This window comes from Petaurus breviceps, unplaced genomic scaffold, assembly GCF_028583685.1.
Source record: "Petaurus breviceps papuanus isolate PSGF00001 unplaced genomic scaffold, PetGlider_PUasm1.0 76, whole genome shotgun sequence".
In the NCBI taxonomy this organism is placed as follows: domain Eukaryota; kingdom Metazoa; phylum Chordata; class Mammalia; order Diprotodontia; family Petauridae; genus Petaurus; species Petaurus breviceps.
In genome coordinates, this window is record NW_027186473.1 from 60,317,058 (window position 1) to 60,339,452 (window position 22,395).

At 37.4% G+C, this 22,395-nt stretch overlaps 1 protein-coding gene across 3 annotated transcripts in view; it reads left to right on the forward strand.

Annotated features, from left to right (window-relative positions):
• Window positions 1-22,395, forward strand: part of LOC138175178 (uncharacterized) — a 150,115-nt gene that overhangs the window by 30,548 nt on the left and 97,172 nt on the right. For 2 of the 3 annotated variants that reach the window (XM_069105590.1, XM_069105588.1), the window contains exons 5-9: window positions 1,077-1,165; window positions 7,923-8,022; window positions 12,410-12,453; window positions 13,910-13,987; window positions 19,530-19,726. In XM_069105590.1, coding sequence (XP_068961691.1) covers window positions 1,077-1,165; window positions 7,923-8,022; window positions 12,410-12,453; window positions 13,910-13,987; window positions 19,530-19,726 — 508 coding nt within the window. The remainder of the gene's footprint in view (window positions 1-1,076; window positions 1,166-7,922; window positions 8,023-12,409; window positions 12,454-13,909; window positions 13,988-19,529; window positions 19,727-22,395) is intronic. The other variant, XM_069105589.1, reaches the window with a different exon arrangement.

Here is a 22,395-nt window from a genome sequence, read left to right on the forward strand (position 1 = left end):
GATAGATAGATAGATAGATAGATAGATAGATAGATAGATAGATAGATAGATAGGGAAAGAGAGGTTTAGAGAGGATAACATAACTTTCCTGGGACCATATACCTCCTAAGTAGATGAAGCAAGAATCAAGCCAAGGTCTTCCCAACCCTGATCCCAGTGCTTTCTTCTCTATGCCATGCTGCCTTTGGTGGACAATGGACTGGCCTGAGCATCAGGAAGATATAGATTGTTGAACTACATCTTGGAGGGGAATATCCACATCAGATAACTGATGAATGTTGGAGTAAGAGTTTCCAAATCAGAATTTCTTTAAGCCAATAAACTCTTGAGATTGGGCCAAAGGGGGTGTGGGGGAAGACTTAACTAAAATACCTTCATAATGTTAGATTGGATTCACTACTAAATGAGTAAGACCTTATGGATAAGAGACAGCATGGTCCAGGGGAAAGAGCACTAGTTCTAGGTTTCAAGGAACAGGGTTTAAATTCCACCTTTGATATTTGCTACCTGTGCAACTTTGGCTACATCACTTAAGCTGACTCATTTTCTTTATCTGTAAAATGAGAGGGAAACTATCTAGGGAAACTCTGAGGTTCCTTACAGATTTATGAATCTAATTGGTTATATGGGAATGTATTGTTTCCATATCAAAAAAGAAAATGAACATATTCTTTTTCATCTTTTTTTTTTTGCTTTTCTTGGGGGCGGGGCAAGGCAGAGAAATTGGGGTTAAGTGACTTGCCCAAGGTCACGTGACTAGTAAGTATTAAGTGTCTGAGGTTGGATTTGGACTCAGATGCTCCTGACTTCAGGGCCAGTGCTATATTCACTGCACCACCTAGCTTCCCCCCAGATGAACATATTTTTGACCAGAATATGTGAATAAATGTGTCATAGTGAACTTGATGATATGACAGAAAAATTGAAATGGATTCTACTTACATCTTATAATTTGTATCACTAATGTAATATAATGTGTTCCAGTAATCAAGTTATCTTTTTATGGAGTCTGATTATCATTAATCACTTTGTAAATAGATTTTGTGAAATATTCATATATTTGAATTTCTTAACAGAAAAATAACCTAAAAGCATCAGGGATTACAGATATGGAGAATGGAAAGTCATTTCCAGACACCATTCAAAGTATGAATGTATACCTTGGGTGAGTTTTTCTCCCTCTTGTATTTCTTCCTTTGGCAGTCAGTGGTCTGCAATCAAAGTGAAGCTTTGCTTTACAGATTTTGTTTTGTTTTAAGAGGAAGAAAGCATATACGTAGAAGAGATACCTGAAGTAAGCTCAGTTCTTCACCTCTCTACTCCATCTCTTAGATGGTCCTGCATATGCTTCAATTATCACCTCTCCATGTTTGATTTCCAGATCTATGCTTTTAGCTTTGATCTCTCCAGCTCTCCATTGGGTCTCACCTCTAAATGTGTCAACATGGTTTTCATTATTTCTACTTAACATGTCTAAAATAGAACTCATCATTATTTTTTTCATATCTAGTTGCTCTTCCAAACTTTATTTATCAGTGGTACCTTCCACCAATCTACCTTGGGGTCATGTCGGATTCTTTTTGTCTCTCTCATTCCATTATGCCACCATGTGATTTAAATTTAATAAGCATTTAGTGAGCACTTATCATCTCTCCTCTTTCGACCCCTCCTCCTTTGAATAGACTATACTGTATCTTTCCTCACTTTTACCTCTTGGAATCTGTAGGTTCCTTTAAGACTCAGTGTAAGTACTGCCATCTACATAAGACTGATTCCCCAAGTTGTTAGTGCCCCTCCCCGCAAAATGCTTTGTAATAATTTTGTTTTTTCATGTCTTGTATACATTATTTTTCCTTGATAGACTGTAGGCTCCTCGAGGTCATGCACTATTTGGTTTTGCCTGTGTATCCCCAGCTCTTAGCACAGTGCTTAATAAATCCTCATTGAATTATGGGTGGTACTATGCTAGATACAAGGGAATAAACTGATAGTTATGACAAAGATCCTATTCTTGAGAGGCTTATAATTTACTTGGAAGAAGACCTTATACAACAAATGATAAAAAGGAAAGTGTAATAAGTACAAAGGATAGGTTAAGGGAAAGTGTAACAAGAAATTTAAGGGAGGAAGAAATTACTTTTAATTAGGTGAGATGATGGGACAGGGTTTCATAGAGGAGGGGGCACTCGAGTTTGGATAGCTACTCCTTTCTTTGTTAGGACTGTAATATTTCTTAAATTTGCCTCTTCCCTTCTATCCCCATTACTACTACTCTTCTAGCCAAGGCTTCTCACACAGAACATTGCATGTTTCCATATATCCAGTTTCTTTCGACTACAACCCCTCCATCCTGTGAAATGGGATCATGGCCGGAAAGTTCCCCACTGAGTAGAAAACTTTATGGTGATAAAACCTTACCTATTTATGTAAGGACAGTTGTTGGATAGCAAGTACAACCTTTCACTAGGATCGTATTTGAAGTTTCATGTAAGCTATCAGAGCTTATTGAAATAGCCTTCCATATCATGGGGAGAATCAGACTCTTACACATGCTTTTTGCTCAAAAAACATCAGTGGTACCCCATAATGTATAGCAGAGTTTGTTTGGGGCCCATTAACTTTATTTTTTAAATAATTTTTAAGGGCAGCCAAGTGGTGCAGTGAATAGAGCACCGGACCTGGAGTCAGGAGGACCCGAGTTCGAATCCGGCCTCCAACACTTGACACGCTTACTAGCTGTGTGACCTTGGACAAGTCACTTAATCCCAATTGCCCTGCCTTTCCCTCTCCAAAAAAAAATAACAATATTTTATTTTTCTTCAATTACACATACATGCAATTTTAAACATTCTTATAAAAAAGTTCTGAGTTCCAAATCCTATCTTTCCTGCCTCCCCTTTCTGCTCCCTGAGACAGTAAGCATTCTGATATAGGTTATACATGTGCAATCATGTAAATCGTATTTCCATATTAGTCATTTTGGTGGGGAAAAAACTCAAACAAAAAATAAGAAAGTAGGAAAGAAAGTGGAAGATAGTATGCTTTGATCTTCATTCAGACTCCATCAATTCTGAATAGAAATTTTTCATCAGGAGTCCTCTGGAATTGCCTTGGATCATTGTATTTCTGAGAATAGCTAAGTCATTCACAGTTGATCAACATACAGTATTACAGTTAGTATATGCAGTGTTCTGCTCGGTCTGCTCAATCCACTTTGCATCTGTTGTAACTCTTTCTAGGTTTTTCTGAAATTATCCTGCTCATCATTTCTTTTTTTTTCTTCAAATGCTTTATTAACTTCTGATTTATATCATCCATTTCCACCAGATTTTGAGTTACAAATTTTCTCCCCGTTTACCCCTACCCACTCCCCCAAAATAGCAGTCCCACAGGATATCCCCTCCTCCAATCTGCTCTCTCCCATATTCTCTCCCATACCCCTTTCGACTTTTCCAGTGGATCTCTATGCCCCAGTGCCTGTATATCTTATTTCCCAATTACATGTAAAATAGTATTGATAATAGTATACACACACATACATATATATATATATATATACATACATATTTGAATATTTGATTTTAAAACTTTGAATTCCAGATTCATTCCCTTCCTCCCTTGTCTCCCACCCTTACTGGGAAGATAAGCAATTCAGTATAGGTTGTACATGTGTGGCTAATGCAAAACAAAAACATAGTAGATATATTGTAAAAGAATGACTATATTTCCCTCCCTCCTATCCCACCTCCCACTTGTTCTATTCTCTACTTTGATCCTGTCCCTTTTCAAAAGTGGGTGCTTCCAACTTCCCTCCCCCCCCGAGCATGCCCTCCCTTCCATCATCCCCCCTTCCCCTTCTATTCTCCTGGAGTGTGAGATACCCTATTTAGTGTGTATTTCATTCCCTCCTCAAGCCAAATTCAATGGGAATTAGGTTGACCCATTCCTCTTTGCCTTCCTATTCTTCCCCTCCATTGTAACCATTTCCCCTTCCTTCTTCTGTATGAGATTATTTACCACATTCTGTCTCTCCCCATCTCCTCTCATTATATTCCTCTCTCACCTCTTAATTTCCCCTTTTAAGTATCATCCCTTCCTGTTAAATTAGTCCTGTGCCCTCTATCTATGTATACCTGTAAACATATACACACACATTCACATGTGTATTCATATGCCCATATACCATCATATGCAGACATTTATATATGTATATATATAAATATATTTATATATGTATATATATAAATATATATATATAATATATATATACTGTGTTTCCCCGATAATAAGACACTGTCTTATTAATTTTTTTGGACAGAAAAACACCAGAGGGCTTATTTTCAGGGGAGGCCTTATTTTAATGAACATTGACAGCAATTTTAATAAACAGGTAAATGTGAACAAAAAAATGTACCTTTATTCAATAAGCAAATCACTGGGGAAGAACAGGATGATGCGCTCACTGCTGCAGCTCTAATTGGATGCAGCTCGGAGTGCGGCATGCATTTCATGGGGGGGGAACGGGACGGTGCATACAGAGGGTACGTGTAGCGCAGGGGATCACCTTCACTACAGTAGCAATCTCAATAGGGCTTATTTTTGGGGGGAGGGCTTATTTTAGAGGAATCTTACACAGTAAGGGGAGGGCTTATTTTCGGGATAGGTCTTATTATCGGGGAAACACGATATATATATATATTTCTATCCCCTTCAACTACTGAGAAAAGTTTCATAAGTTACAATTATTGTTTTTCCATGTAGGAATGTTAATAGTTCAACTTTGATAAGTTCCTTATGATTTCTTTTCCCTGTTTACCTTCTCATGCTTCTCTTGCTTCTTGTATCTGAATGTCAAATTTTCTGTTCAATTCTGGTTTTTTCAGAAAGAATGCTTGAAAGTCCTCTATTCCACTGAATGACCATATATTTCCCCTGAAAAATGATACTCAGTTTTGCTGAGTAGGTGACTCTTGGTTTTAATCCCAGCTCCTTTGTCCTCCAGAATATCATATTCCAAGCCCTTTGATCCCTCAGTGTAGAAGCTACCAGATCCTGGGTTATCCTGATTGTGTTTCCACAATATTCAAATTGTTTCTTCCTGGCTGCTTGTAATATTCTCTCCTTAATCTGCGAATTTCGGAACCTGGCTATAATATTCCTAGGAGTTTTCTTTTTGGGATCTTTTTCAGGAGGTGATTGGTGAATTCTTTCAACTTCTATTTTGCCCTCTGGTTCTAAGACATCAAGGCAGTTTTTTTTGAGAACTTCCTGGAGGATGATTTCTAGGTTCTTACTTTGATCATGGCTTTTAGGTAGTCCAATAATTTTTAAATTACCTCTCCTGGATCTATTTTCCAGGTCAGTGGTTTTTCCCATGAGATATTTCACATTGCTTTCTATTCTTTCATTTGTTTGGATCTTGATTTCTTGATCCAGCATCTTGATTTCTCATAAAGTCATTAGCTTCCATTTGCTCCAGTCTAATTCTGAAGCGATGATTCTCCTCATTGAGCTTTTGAGATTCTTTTTCCATCTGGCATATTCGACTTTTTAAGGCATTCTTCTCCTCATTGCCTTTTTGAGCCTCTTTTGCCATTTGAGTCAGTCTGTTTTTAAAGTGTTATTTTCCTCAGTCAGGCTGTTGATTCTCATTTCATAATTTTCTTGCATTGTTCTCACTTCTCTTCCCAATTTTTCCTCCACTTCTCTTATCTACTTCTTAAGGTCCTCTATGGCCTGTAACCAGCTCTTATTTTCCTTTGAAGCTTTTGGTGCAGGAGCTCTGACTTCACTGTCTTCCTCCTGTTCCATGATTTGCTCCTTTTTGTCCCCAAAATAGGAGTGTAATGTTGGAATCTTCTGTCTGCTTTGTTTCCTTTGCCTGGTCATGTCGCCCCTCAGTCACTTGACCCCTGGGCTTTTTGCCACAGTAGGACTCTGCCACCAGACTGGGGAGCTTTCGTCCCAAACACTAGGGTTTTCTCAGTTGCCTGTGGGTACCCTCTCTGAGGTCTCCACACGTTCTGGCAAGCTGGACACATACCCCAGGACCTCCACCCTAGACTGCAATCCAGATCCAAGCAGTTTAAAGCAAGAGCAATTACCCCTCAGACTGGTGCTTGGTCCCCGTACACTCTGCAGGCCAGGAGCTGAAGCTTCCACATGGTGCTGGCTGGCTGTGCTGGGGTCTCAGCAGCTTCTCACCCTGGGGGGAAAAAGCCAGCACTTACTGGGTCCCAAAGTCCAGACTGCACTGACCTCTCACTTTGTCCTTCACATCTGTGTGTTGATAAATCTGGAAATGGGGACAGCTGCTGCTGATCTGGAGTCCCTCAGGCCAGTGGCTGGTCAGACCCGCCCTGGGGCTAAAGCCTCGGGTGGGGCTGGGCTTGGCTCCCAGAGAGCTGAGCTGGCCGATTCCTGCCTCGCTGCTGGGCTGTCCTCAGCAGAATGTTAGCTTCTCTGTGTTGTTTTGTTGGTTCTGCAGTTCCAAAGTTTGTTTAGAGTCCCTTTTTACATGAATTGGGAAAGGTGGAAGCGGGAGCCGTCTTGCTTCTACTCTGCCATCTTGGCTCCACACCCCCTCATCATTTCTTATAGCACAATAATATTCCATTACAATCATATACCTCAACTTGTTTGATCATTCCCCTAATTGATGGACGTCCACTCAATTCCAGTTCTTGGTGGGACCCATTAACTTAAAAATAATAATAATTATATTTTAAAATAATTGGTTTCCTTTGCATTCTTATGTATTTTATTTTAAGCATTTTAAAATCTTCAGAGGGGTCTATGACACACAAAAATTTAAAATCCTCTAGTCTATAGGATCAAGTGGGCACTTCTTAGATAGTTCATAGTCCTCCACAGTCCAGCCCAAATCTCCTTCATCTCCCCCTACTTCCCTTAGCTCCAACTAAATTCATCTGCTTCTGGTTTCTCAAACATCCTATTTGCATTCCCACTTAAGAAAGTTTTGCTTACTCTGTTCCCTTTGCCTGGAATTTCAATGATGTTCATCCACTCTTCTTTCTTATGTAAATTTTCCTCTGCTTTCTAGAGTCAACATAAGCTTCACCTTTGGTGGGAGGGCTTCTTTAAGTACTTGGCGATGAAGCCCTCCTTTTAGCCTTGTAAGCATTTATCTGTCGCATTGGTGTACCCCTTAGCATATGCTATCTTTCATTTTTTCTTTTTATCTATATTTCCTGATTCCCTAACTAGATCATGAGCTCCTTGAAAGCAGGGACCATATGTCTTTTTAACTGGTAAGTACCCCATATATAGTCTTATGTTCAATGTGTGCTCCTTGATGCTGATAATGATGTATTAGGTCTAGAATAGCCTACTTTGGGATGCATTGCCTATCATATAATATGAGCTTAAAAATGCTTCTTGATTATTGTTTTTACTTAATTGTTTTTCTTTTTTTTCACAAGAGAAGGTTCAGTGTGTAGGGTTGAATGTTGGGAAATAGCTAGTATTTTAGAGAGGTTTGGGGGAGAGCTCAACATTCCTGCTTTTAGTCCGCCATCTTGGCTCCCCCCTCCCCCCATAACTGGTATTTTAAGAAACCATCAATAAAACTTTAAAAAGAAAAGGGCAAATTATTTGCAGAAATAAAATCTATAAATGTGAAAAGTTTGTTTAGATATAATGCTAGAGAAAATGCTGAGTTTTCTCAATTTAAAATGGAGGATATTCAGGAAATTTTTTTTGTTGACATCATTTTACAGATGCAAAATATGGATGTTGGTAAACAAAATTCAATTTAACAAAGCAAATTCAGCAAACATTTATTAAGTATAATGTAGGGCACTGGTAAATGAAATATTGAGATGTTTTGTTTATTCAAAAACAGAAATCTAAAATCAATGTTGATATAAATAATCAATGCAAGTTTCCTTTGTTTCCCATAGTGCAAGACCAATAAGCCGAGCCCTTGATTTGGGTGCTGACATTGTTTTGACTGGCCGATGTGTGGACAGTGCTATTGTGCTAGGACCACTCATTCACTCTGTAAGTTTGTTTGCTTTTAAGAAATGAGTTGAGGGGCGGCCAGGTGGCACAGTGAGGAAGAACGCCAGCCCCAGAATTGGGAGACCTGGGATCGGTTCTGGCCTCAGATACTTAGCACCCACACAAAATAAGTGGCCGTGTAACCTTGAGCAAGTTACTTAACCCCAATTGCTTAAAAAAAAAAAAGAAAAAGAAATGAGTTGAAACATACTGATAATGTTAAATCAACCATTGTTATTAGCAACAGATAAATCTTTTGAAATATGATAAAACTTGTCTTAATTTTTTAAATGTCAGTCAAATTTCTTAAAATATTAAAAGCAGAAATTTATAGTGAATAAATCAGAATAAATTGGGTAAGGTGAACTTTTTAAAGTATGTAATTAAAAAATGAGGAAGGAAGTGATTTTCAATTCCATTCACTTAGCAGTGTAAGCACAGCCAAGTTACTTACCCTCTGGCTGCCTTAGTTTCCTCATCTGTAAAACAGAAACAACATTTTCTTCCCAGGGTTGTTGCATGGATCAAAAGGGATAACATATATAAAGTGCTCTGTAAATCTTAAAGCAATATATAAATGTTAATTACTGTTTTGTTAATAAAAATAAATGTTCGAATACATACGACTTATTTAGTACATTTTTAATAATAGCCCATTGATGGTGGGTAGTGCAAGTATTATTGTTCTCATTTTATAGATGAGAAAAGAGTGTTTCAGAGGCAGCTAGGTGGCACAGTGACTAGAGCACTAGCCCTGGAGTCAGGAGGACCTGAGTTCAAATTCAACCTCAGACTTACTGAGAAAATAAGAGAAAATACATAGGGGTATTACAGACAAATTACTTTTAAATCCATGGAGTTGGAACTATTCAGAAACATACCGTAATGTTATTCTTACCTGTTGCAGTTAACAGTTTTTAAATAATCTCATCTGTGGGGACTAGTTAATTCCCAGAATGGCCCCATAAATGCTAGGATATCTGAGCATTGAAGTTTTCTCTAGGAGGCCTCAGTAGTTGTACATGGGCAGTGGTTGAGGACCCTATAGTTAAAGCTTTAATTAGGGTTTAATACAGCAGTGTGTACCTGGATGGTCACACTAAATGTCAGGTAATCCTTTCTTCTTGGCATCTACAGCAAGTGACTAATCAGTTAACTGCCTCACTGCCTCAATGTATATTTAAGGACAGATTTCAGCCTCAAGTAAATTATACTAGGAAGAGGGATATCAGATACTTCTTGCACTTCAGTGACACTTTTGGTCTACTTCTTTTCCAGTTTTCTAAGCAGTTTCTTTGAGGTCCCCCTCATGAAATCACTATGTTGTAGATTTCAGTTGTCCCTATTTCCAACTCCTATGTTGGTTGGTGTTAAATGTTAGTATTCCTTTGGAGGCCACAGACTCATGGGGTCATAAATTTAGAACTTCTAAGGACCTCAGAGGCCATCTAGTATAGGACTTCTTAAACATTTTACAATGGAGATCCCTTCAGTAAACTATGCGTCGTGACCCCATATGGGGTAACTATTCATTTTATAGATGAGGAAATGGAGGCTGAAAATGGTTAAGCAACTTTCAGGGGATCACTTGGGACCAAGTAACAGTAAGGACTGGAATGCAGGCTCTTGGCCTCCATATCCCATGGCTTTGGCATTGCGCCATCTAAATTTTACTATATTACCACTCCCTGGCCATAGTCTGTCCCCTCTTTCTCAAAGGAGTGGAGGTGCTTTTCCTCAGCTGTTCCCTGGGGTCAGGATTGGTCATTATAATTAATCAGAAATTGGTTACCTTTTGGTGTTATAACAATTTGCATTGTTACATTATCAATTTATAATAGATATTGAGTGTGTGGTTCTCCTGATCCTGCTTCCCTCCCTTTGCCTAAGTTCATACAGATTTACCTTTATTTTAATCATTTACAATTCTTAGATTTCAATATAATCTACCCACCTAAGGAAGGAATTAAAAAATCTAACAACTGAATTCACTTCTTTCGCGAACTATGATTATAGTTGTGTTTTTAAGCAGATCTGTGAACGTTTGAATTTACACAAGCAAGTTAAGGAGAAAACTAAAGAAGGTATTAAAACAGTAAGCTCTTAGTGCATGTTAAATGTCATCCTATTTATATGCAGTTTTTCACAGCACATACCTGTTATTTATAGAAAGTTGTACCTTCTGTGGCCAACTCAAATGAAACCATCACAACAAAATGAATTTTTGAAATTATCTCAGCTATTTGTTAAATATTAATGACTTGAATAAAAACGTTATACCGGTTCTTTTGTTTTTAAATAACCTTTTTTGCATGGAGAAGTCATTTTTAAATAAATGTGAGGAAAACCAATGAGTTAACATTTTCTCCATCTTTGTATTGATTTTCCCCCATTTGAGGATGACCACAGGGTGGCGCTAACAGTTTTTTTTATTGATTAGGGAAATGTTCATGAGTTTTTCCTCTGTGAAACTGTTTTCTGTGAGTTCATATTTTAAACATGTTTCTTTTGAGCTTGACGATTCTCAAGTTAGTCAAGTTCAAGGGAAAACTCATGGCAGGATGTAGAGTTTTTTTTTAATATTTAAATGTTTTGCATCCCTTTTTAAAAAATAAGCACATGATCTAGTAGGTGTGAATTATTTTCTTGATACTAAAGAAGCTTTAGAGTACATGTGAATTATGTATTCATGCATATGTGCAGTTTTAAATTTTACAAAACTGAGTTTCTTTTTAATGTAACTTTATAACTTTATTAACTAATTAAAATAACTTTGATTAACTAACTGACGTGTCTCCTCTTCAAAAACTTGTTTTTCAATTGTTTATTTCCAGCTAAGAATACTTGCTTTTTAAAAATCTTTTAGGCAATTTACTAATAATGTTGATCATTTAAAAAAATTCCCCTTCCTAATTACAATAATGGTACTAATAATAGCTAATTTGTACATAGTGCTTTAAGGTTTGCAGAGCACATTACATATATTATTTCATTTGATCCTCACAACAACCCTAGAAGATAGGTACTGTTATTATTCCCATTTTACAGATGATGAAAGCAAAGCAGACAGAGGTTAAATGACTTATCCAGGGTCACAGAGCTAATAAATGTTTGAGACAGAATTTGAATTCAAGTCTTCCTGACTTCAAATCCAGGGCTTTATTCACTATGTTAAATTAAAAAAAAAAATAAAAATGCTTATTCTCCCCAGAAGATACTAGCTCCTTCAGAGTAAGAACTATTTTTCACTTTTGTTTTTTTATCCCCAGTCTCAGATTTAGTAGGTGATTAATAGATGCTTACTAGATTGAATAGTGTATCATTTTAGTTATAATTTTCAATTCATTTAAAAAAAAACATTAGTATCTGCTACTACATACCTAGTATAGAAGTCCTCCCCTTGGATAGCTCCACATGGTATGGAGGTGTTCTTGGCTTCTTGAAGACTGGTAGTCGAGCCTAAATTGTGGCAGTTTCTACCATACCTGAGAGGCTTGAAGCATGGACCCAGTGATGGTCTGATGTCCTAGACCCGGTCCCAAGTTATTGGAGATGCTTCTCAGCAGGATGGCTACAGGGTGAGGGATCTTTCAGGTACAGTAGCTCTAAAAGACCCCCTAAGGTTCCAATCAGTGTAGGTGGTTATAGAACCTATAACAAAGAGGTAATGATATAAATACTGATGCATCCTAATTGATCAGATAAGATTTCTTAGTTATATTCCTCCATTTGCTGTTTTTAAAAGTCATGACTTTTTTTAAGATCAGGAAAAATTCATGCCTTAGGATTTCCGTTTTTATTTTATATATTTTGTTTCCATAGCATCAAGCAGTGACCCATTTTCTAGTAGGTAATTTGATCTTGAGAGGTATTTTTTTTCAGTTAAATTCAGTATTTATTAAGTATTTTCCTTTTTGCAAAGCCCTGCCCAAGGTTATAGAGACATGAAAACCAAAAATGATATAATTTCTGCCCTCGGAGAGTTTGTGTTCTATTGTAGGGATATACTCTGTACAAAGATTAAATCAATATAAGGTAGTTTGGGGAGGAATAATTATTGGTAAAGGCGGGGGGGAGGGAAGAGAACTAAAGGATGGTTTATGGAGGAGGTAAGATGTAATATTTCAAAAATCATTTGATATTGCTGCCTTGCATTAATTATCCAAAGAATGATTAACTTGTCCTGGTGCCAGTAGTTTTGGTCATTGTGTTTTATATGAGTATTTATGAAAAGATTTGAAATCTTTAATTTTATTTTCATTTGTATAGATGAGTTATTTTAAATTCACAGTAATGATATATGCAGGTAGCAAATCTGTTTACAGAAAGACTTTATATAATTAAAAATATTTTTTGTATTTTTACATTTAATTTTTTTCCTTTATAGTTTGGTTGGAATAGAAATGACTTTGACTTACTAGCAGCTGGAAGGTAAATCTTTAATGAAACCATTTTACCTTTTTTATCACAAAAACAATGGATTGGTGAAACTTTTTAAATGTACAATATTTGGTAGCCTATTCTTATTTTTTTTTATTAAAGGCACTTCAAAATGAGATTTGCACTGAAGTATTTTAAATGACTCAGCTTTCCTTTAAATCTGAGAAAATTAGTTAGGCAAATATTGCATAATGGAAATGAGAAAGTGTGAAGTAATGGAAAAACAAATGGACTTGGTAGTCAGGAGACTTTGAGTCTAGTGCCTCAGCCACTGGGTGAGGTCAGGGCAATTGAACTCTCCTGGTATCCTTTTCCCTCATTTATAAAATAAGGAAGTTGATTTGCCTGTGATGATATTTTAGAACCCCTTCTGAATTTCAAAGACTGAATCTATATAGTGAAATCTATTGTTCTTCATGCTTCATTTGAAGAGGACCAGAAACATCACAGGGTGATGTCATTACTTACACGATAAACTATGAGTCAGAGTTGAACAGTTATCAGAGTACAGTGGCAAGACAAAAATCAGGATGGTTGTACTGTGGTGGTGAAGAGTGGGCTAGCCTGGGAAACAGAAAGATTTGGGTTCAAGTCTTGCCTTTAACATATGCTATTTATGTGATTGTGGGCAAATCACTTCTCAGTGTCCTAAATTTCAGGCAACTTGCTGTTCTGCTTCATTGGAAGGGGTTTCAACACTGTGAATTCCCCACACAAATAAAATCATAGCTCCAAACAACAAAAAAGCCCTATCAATCATAATTGTAGTTTTTAGGAAAGTAGTGTGTCTTCTTGGCTGTGACTGGATTTGTTAAAAATAATGTGTTAATCATAGATTAATTTATAAAATCATTGAGTCTACAGAATATCTGTAGGAAATGACAAATACGGTATGTCAAATTATGTCACTGTATCTAAAATTTTGAATTCAGTTCAACAAAAAAAAAGTATTAAGTACCTGCAATTGTAAAAGTGCTAGAAAATAATTATTTACATTATATAACATTTAAATATTAACAAAAACCTTTATATTGCTTCATTTGTTCCTCATGATAACTTGGTGAAAGTAGATCCCACAGATATTATCATTTCTGTTTTATAGGCGAGAAAATTTAGGTTCAAGGACTTGCCCATGGTCACGCACTAGTAAATGGTAAAGATGAGGTTCATACGTCAGCTGTTCCTGACTCCAAGTCCAGTGTTCTTTCTGCCATACTGGCCTTCCTTTAATTAATATAATTGACTTTCCTTCAATTAATGGTCAGACTTGAACATTAGCTGACTTTTTAAAAGTGGATAATGTATGTAAGCTAACCAAAGCTACTTTTTAGACAGAGCATATTTTATTTTTTTAAAATATAGTTTCATTTTGATTCCTTTTTACTTTAGGTGTATGTTGGGAAGTTTTGCTTTTCATGCTGACAAATTATTTTTCTTTGTATTGCAGTCTTGCAGGCCACCTCATTGAATGTGGTGCTCAGTGTACTGGGGGAATATACACCGATTGGCATTTGGTGCCAGACTGGTAGGCCTCAGTTAAGATATGTATCCAATGTTACAGCACAGGGGAGAAAGTAGATTATATGGCTCTATTTCATCTATTCAACTGGAGTTATTTATTGTAGAATTTTCTTATTCTCTTTAAAGTATGACCTGTGAGCAGATTGTACTTAGTAAGTGATATGATTAATTTACTAAAATTCAGAGCTTAGTTATGGGAGAATTTCCATAGTATCTTTCATTTTGTTTCTTATGAATGGTACATCCTTGTTTCCTCTACCTGGACAATTAACTCCAATTATTGTTTTTATTCACCATTAATTAGGTATTTTCTAGTGTCCATAAAACAGATAAAGAACTTCTCTCTTTCAGAAATAATTACAAAAACTCAGAAGTCTCAGTCTTAATAACACCAGCTATAGGAATTTACTATAGAGCCAGTTCATCTTTGAGGCTGTATTTCTGAAAGGGGTTGAAAGATCCTGTTAGAGTATATGTCCTACCTTCAATATCATCTCATAACATAAACCCCAAGGAGATTATTTTAAGAAGACTCTGATGTAGTAAGATGAGCCATTCACACTTAAACCCACTGTGGAGGTAAAGTTCAGACTCCTTGCTTTTGTCATTTGAAGACCCTCTGCAACTGGGTCTCTGCCTATCTTTCAGCCTTCTCTCTTACTCTTCCTCATTGCAAATCCTCCATTCTAGAAAAGCTTGTTATCTCTAATGATTCTTCTGTTTGTTTCACTTTCATTTCTTCTGATGTAAAAGTTAAGTGATTTGCACAGGACCACACAGGTAGTAAGTGTCTGAGACTAGATTTGAACTCAGGTCTTCCTGACTCCAGGTCTAAAGTTCTTATCTGCTGTACCATGTCTCCAAACATATGGCCCAGTTAAACCCAGAGGGGTTTTTCAATTCTATATTTTATAGGAGATCTAATCAAAGAATTGTAGTTAACTTTTAATCAAAAGTAATTCTTGGGGCGGCTAGGTGGCGCAGTGAATAGAGCACCGGCTCTGGAGTCAGGAGGACCAGAGTTCAAATCCGGCGCAGACACTTAAAACAAAAACTAGCCGTGTGACCTTGGGCAAGTCACTTAACCCCAACTGCCCTCCAAAAAGCAAAAAAAAAAAAAAGTAATTCTCACTCCAATGTTGCAATGATTTCTTTTTAAAATAATATGTTAGGTTCCAGTAAGGACATTCTCTATCTATAAAGCATTTTAAATCTTTTAGATGTCTTCTAATAGCTTAAGAAAATTCTTAACAGATTAAATTCAAGTTTGTAAAAATAAAAATCTTTGCAATTATACACCAATACCTAAACAGGGTTAGACTGGCATAGATCCTCTTCTTTTCTTGTACTTCCAATAAACATAACATAATATAACCTCTGCGATTAAGTTGTGAAGAGAAGATCTGTCCTCCATCTTTAGTGACTTCCCAGTATCTGTTGAATAGAGAATGAACTATTTACTCTAGCATTTAAGAACATCAGTGGTCTGACTGAAATCTATCTTTCCGGTCTCAATCAATCAAGCATTTTATTAAGTGTCTAAATAATGCCAGGCATTATGCTAAACACTAGGTATACAAAGAAAATAGGTCAGCTAAGTGGCACAGTGGATAGAGCGCCTCACTTGAAGTCAGAAAGATTCATCCTCCATGAGTTCAAATCTGGCCTCAAACACATTCTAGCTGTGTGATCCTAGACAAATTACTTAACCCTGCTTGCCTCAGTTTCCTCATCTGTAAAATGAGTTGGAGAAGAAAATAGCAAACCACCCCAGTATCTTTACCAAGAAAACCCCAAATGGGGTCATGAAGATTCAGACATGACTTAAACCACTCAACAAGACAGATCTGAGAATCATCTTCATAAAGCTGATAATTTAATCTATGGAAGCTGATAAGATCAACAAGTGAGATGATATAGAGAGGGAGAAAAGAAGGGAACTCAGGACAGATTTTGGGTGGATACCCATGATTAGTGGTAAAAGCAGCCTTAGCTCATCCTGGTCTCCCTCCCTCCCTCTTTGTGCTCCCTGAAAAGGCACATCCTGCTTTTTTTCTCCCATTTTTGGCCTTCTGTCTCCTGTCTCTTAGCTCTTACTTATACTATGACAGAATCTGAGAGCTGAAAGAGATCTTAGCAGCCAGTTAGTCCAACCCACAGAGGAAAGAATCTCCACTATAATATACCCCATATGTGGCTCTCTGGCCTCTGCTTAAAGATCCCCAAGGACAGGGGCTCCACCACTTCTCAAGGTAAACCTTTGGGGCAGTGATAATTGTTAGGAAATTCTTCCTGACATCTTGCCTAAATTTGTCTTGGAAATCTCTACCCATTTCTCCTGGTTTTGTCCTCTAGGTTCTTACAGAACAAGCCTAGTCTCTTCTCCAGGTGATAGCCCTTCAGATGCTCAAACAGAGCTATCATGTTCCCCATGAGACTTCTTTTCTAAAGACTAAAGATGTTTGATTCCAGCAATTGAGTCCTCATTTGTCATGAACTCAAGGCTCTTCACCACCCTCTTCTATAAACTCTGGATTATCAACGTCCTTCTTTTTTCTTTTCTTTTCCCTTTTTTTTTCTTTTTGGAGTGGGGGAGGCAAGGCAGTGGGGTTAAGTGACTTGCCCAAGGTCGCACAGCTACATAATTGTCAAGTGTCTGAGGCCGGATTTGAACCCATCAGATTTGACCAGTCAGGTCCCCCTGACTCCAGGGCCGGTACTCTATTCACTATGCCACCTAGTTGCCCCTCAGCATTCTTTTTTAAACCACTGTGGCCAGAAATGAAAGCACTACCCCAGAGTAGGCCAGATAAAGCTGAATGTATTAGCCCTTCCTTCCCTGTTTGGGGAAGCCATACCCTGCCTAACACTACCCAAGAACTCCTGAACTTCATTTACTGCTACAATCACATTGCTTACTGATATCCTGTATTTGTTTGAGAATAGGTCTGTGTTATGTCTGTAAGTTCTCCAGCTCCTGGCACTTTGTTCTGCAAACAATAATCAGAGTCAAGAGCATTTATTAATTACTTTATTATTACGTATTATTTATTTTATCTCATTAATTATTATTTTATTAATTATGTGAAAGAAAATATTGGGATACAACGAAAGGCAAAAACAGGCCCTGTTCTCAAGGAGTTGACATTTTAATGGCATAAATAACAGATATATACAGTTTAAACTGAAGGTGATCTCAGGGAGAAGGTGTTAGGTAGGGGGGAGGAGGGTTAAGAAAGGCCTATTATAGAAAGTGTGATTGGGGGGCACCTAGGTGGCACAGTGAATAGAGTACCAGCCCTGGAGTCAGGAGGATATGAGTTCAAATCCAGCCTCAGACACTTAACACAAAAACTAGCCATGTGACCTTGGGTAAGTCACTTAACCCCAATTGCCCTCCAAAAAAAAGGCAAAAAAAAAGAAAGTGGTATTGGAGCTGAGTCTGGAAGAGGAGAGAGAGGAGGCAGAATTCCAGGGACAGGGGACAGTGAGTGATAAGGTACGGTCAGGAGATGGCAGCGGTGTGTTAGACATAGCCCAAAGACCAAGGTTGTGGGATCTCAGAGAATGCAAATAGGAATAAACTGTAAGAAGACTACTGGGAAGATAAATGTTGTAGTTGCATAAAATTAAATTGAAACATTAAGTTAGAGGTCCAGTAGATCTATTATTGCAAAAATGTAAAAAACAACAATAACAATCTATTGCATATGCAATTACCAAATTATTGGTTAATATCACTATAGCAACCAAGAAATTTTGTTTTTAAAGCAAAATAAGCTCCAGGACTCAACATTTACATAACATGATTAGTAAGCAGTGAATTATTCCCTATACAGCAAAAAGCAGCCATCAGTGATGTTCTTAGGCTAATTTTAGAATGTATCTTTAAAGACAAATCAACCTGGGTGGATTCATTTGTGCTTATCTCTGTTTAATGATCTCTCTATATCTCTTAGCCTTGCTTTGCATTACTCCTGTACAAACATAAAGCTATACCCCAAACTGAGTCCACATACAGATTAAGGGAGGGGAGGATGTTTAAAGAAGAGAGGAAGCACCCTGAGTATCACTGGAGTTCAAAAAGGGTAGTGGAAACCAGTTTCTCCAAGGCCTGCTTGGTGTCCAAAGGGGGCCTCTGTCTTCATGACTTTCTTCTGATTCCCCTTGAGGGCTGCAAGTATCTGCTTGTCATCCCTGATTTTAAATATTTGAACCCAGGCCAGGATTTCCCTTCACTCTTACTTCAGGAAGAACTAGATCCCTTCACATTCAAACATCTTCCCTCCCAGTGGAATTCTATGGAGACGCATTTTGGATAACCATCAGCCCCACCCTTTGGGATTTGGTTTTTCTCTTTGGGTCGCAGGAACATCCTACTTTCAGTGTTTCAGGGTATTCAGTAAGTAGGAATGTTATCGAACATGGCAAATCTAAATGCGAAAATGGCTTAGAGAGGGCTGGAATTGGACCAGATATGTGAGTTCATTGGTGTAGGGAAATCCTTTTGCCAATGAAGGTTGACACCTATGCTTCAAGTGTAGCCTTAGGGAATTGACCAAGGCATAAGTCAGCTATCAGAGGTCACACATTCTGTATGTGTCAGACTGTAGCAGGACTTGAACTCAGGTCCTCCTGACTCTTAGTTTAGTTCTCTGTCTTCTGCTTTGGGCTGCCACTTTTATAGAGTGTATTAAGTAATGATTTGCTACTATATAGTGTCTTCCACTGTAGCCCATTTCCAATGCCTAGGGGTCACTGAGTCTGACCTTAGGTTTTCAGATGTTATAGGAACACAACACAAGCTCCTGAGAATCTCCCCAAGCTGAAAAAACTTCTTCTCTGAGCCTGGTGATGACTGTCATCTGGAGACCATTTTGGAGAGGCTCATCACCAGAAATTTGTGACCCAGATGCTCATGCATACTATTTAATAAGGTTTAGAGGAGTTGCAATCTGGCTTGGTGGGGGGAGTACCCACACTAATGGAATCACAAGTCCCAAAAGTATAAGAATTGATCTTTTTTTTTTTGGCTTTTTGGAGGGCAATTGGGGTTAAGTGACTTGCCCAAGGCCACACGGCTAGTTTTTGTGTTAAGTTTCTGCAGCTGGATTTGAACTCTGGTCCTCCTGACTCCAGGGTCAGTGCTCTACTCACTGCGCCACCTAGCCACCCCTAAGCATCGATCTCTATTTATTGCATGATAATGTTAATAATAATATACATGATATAGTATTTTCGGTTTGCAAAGCATTTTGGATACATATTCAAAACAACCATCTAAGAGATTGCTTCTGTAAGTATTGTTATCCCTACTTTATAGATGAGTGAACTGAGATATAGAGAAGTTAAGTGATTTGTCCACAGTCAGAATAGCTAAGGTGTCCATGGTAGGATCTGAATCCAAGTCTTTCTGATTCCAACTCCAAAATTTTATCCACTATGCCACCCTGACATTTTGTTTTGCATTTTTAAAAATGTTCTTTCTTCTGCTTTTCTCTCTAGATGTTTTGAATTATAAAAAGTTTCCTTTGCTTACTCCTTAGGCACAACATAGGATTTCCAATAGTGGAATGTTCTCCCGATGGACAGTTTGTTCTATCCAAGCCTCCTGACACGGGAGGCCTTGTCTCTTTTGGTACTGTGGCTGAACAGTTGGTGTATGAAATAGGAAATCCCCAACTCTACCTCTTGCCCGATGTGACCTGTGACTTTTCTCAAGTGACTATTACTGAAATTCCAGGTCAGTGATTATAACAGCTAAAAGAGAGAAATATAGAAATATATTTTGGAGAAGTTTGGTGTGGTTTGGGGGCAGATAGATATAGGAATAGTCTGATGGGTATTTCAAATAGAAGATGTATATTCAGATAAAATTTTAGTTGTTTACCAAATTGAAGTCCATTTTCTCCAAGCACAATTTAGAAACTTGACAACTTTGGTCTCAGACATTATTATATGAGTCAGAAACTTGTTAGAAGGGAATAAATGAAGTTCCTCAACTCTTGCGAAGGAAGTGAGGCAAACATCTGCAGATTCATAAAATCTAAGACTCAGAAAGGATCTCAGCAAGCCGTCTAGTCTCACACATGCCCAAAAGGAATCCCCACTATTCCATTACAATCCCCATTATTACAAGGGGTCTTTCAGCTCTCCAGGAGAGGGACTCCTGCTACTCTTGAGGTGATCTGGTTGGACGTTAATTACTGGGAATCAAGATTAATTGGCCACTTTGTAATTTTTGCCCATTGGTCTATGTTCTGTCCTTTGTAGTGAATTAAAAACACAGAACCTGAGTGAATCAATAGCTGGAAATAGTATGGAATTGTTGGCAGGTTTAATCATATTTTATGTTTCTTAATGATCTGGGGGAAAAAAAGAAAAACTACAAATTAATGATCCATGTTACTACTCATTGACCCTGGAGTTATTAGGAGATATTTAAAAGCAAATTAGTGATTTATAGCCATTGGCAAGATAAAAAATATAAATATGAAAGTAAAATATTGTTGAATTCAAAGGCAGAAGTGTAGACTGATACAATTCTTTGGTGCAAATGGTTGCTAGAAGCTTACAAAAAATGGGGGAAACATTCATTGACAGAAGAAATTTAGATTAGGTTAAAAAAAAACCATTTATTAAGTGCCTATTTCCTGCAAGACAGTATGTGAATAAACGTTGTAATTAAAATCTTCTTATAGGCATTTTGAAAATCTTTCCTAAGCACAAATAATAATAACTAGAAAATATATAGCACGTTAAAGCTTGCCAAACATGTTACATGCATCATCTCATTGGAATATTTTGCCAACCCTGTGACTTAAGTATTACATCTACTGTTCAGTGATGGTCACCTAAGGTATTAAGTGCCAGAGTTAGGATTTGAACATAGGTCCACATAAATTCAAGTCTAGCACCAATCTATGACTATGCACTAAGGTGCATGTGTATTTTATAATCGTGATGACTGATATTCCCTTTTTTTTTTTTTAAGGCATTTGAGATTAAGTCATTTGCCCAGGGTAACATAGCTAGTAAATGTCTGAGGCTTGATTTGAACTTAGGTCTTTCTGAGTCTAGGGTCAGTGCTGTATTCACTGTGCTACCTAGCTGCCTCACAACTTATATTTCTGTAGCAATTCAGTTTACAAAATGTTTGATAGGCATTCATGATGTCTGAGTCTCACAACATCCCTATGAGGGAGCTAACATAAGAATTATTGTCTCCATTTCACAGATAAGAACATTAGGGCTTAGAAAGTTGAAGTGGCTTATAAAAAGCTAATTTACTTTAGGCATCTGAGCCAGCATTTAGAACCGGGGATCCTTATGCCCAAATTATCATTCCTTTCACTATAACTTGCTACCTCTTAAAGAAAATTTTTCCATCCTATAAACCCTGAAATGTTTTTTTTTTTCTTTTTGGAGGGCAATTGGGGTTAAGTGACTTGTCCAGGGTCACACGGATAGTTTTTGTGTTAAATGTCTAAGTCAGGATTTGAACTCAGGTCCTCCTGACTTCAGGGCTGGTGCTCTATTCACTGTGCCAGCTGCCCCAAACCTGAAAATTTTTGTTCAGAATCTGGCAACTATTTTTACCAAGGAATGTTCTGTACCTAAAAAATGGTGAATGGAATTATTTGGGAAAAACTTTAGTGGTGCCAGCCTGAAAGAAAGTATTTATTTTGGCTTCAATAATTGAAAACATTTAACTCATTTTTCCCTATTTGACTTAACTTTGTCTTTCAATATTTTTTTGCCAACTAAATTTGGCTTTTTTGATTCTCTTATTTTGTTTGCGTACAGCCTGCTCCCTTGTGTACAGCACAGAGTTTAAAGTAGCATTCTTTACTTTGAATTTAAGTTTTAGATTCTTTTAGTTAAATTTCACAGAAAATAATCTATCATTATTAAATTAGTAGCTGTTTCCCCGGCCTTTTCCCCATTTTTTCTGTCAATCATTCCACTATTGAAAAAATTGTCATTTACACCAAGTAATAAGATTATTTGAAAAAATATAACATTCTCTGTACTTTCCCAAGCCACACCAAATTAGAAGTCTTGCTTACAAGGGACTTGATAATTTATATTATTGCTGGTAAGCAAAGCACAAGACAGTTTAAAACAATTGATAAAAACTCTTTAATAAGTTTTTTAAAATGCAATCATCGAAAATGCAATCATCATTAAAATGCAATATAAAATAGCCTTAATAAATCTCTCTTAATCTCTCTCTGTCTCTCTCTCTCTGTCTCTCTGTCTTTGTCTCTGTCCCTCTGTCTCTGTCTCTCTGTGTCTCTGTCTCTGTGTCTCTGTCTCTGTCTCTCTCTCTCTGTCTCTCTCTGTCTCTCTTTGTCTCTCTCTGTCTCTGTGTCTCTGTCTGTCTGTCTCTCTCTCTGTCTCTGTCTCTCT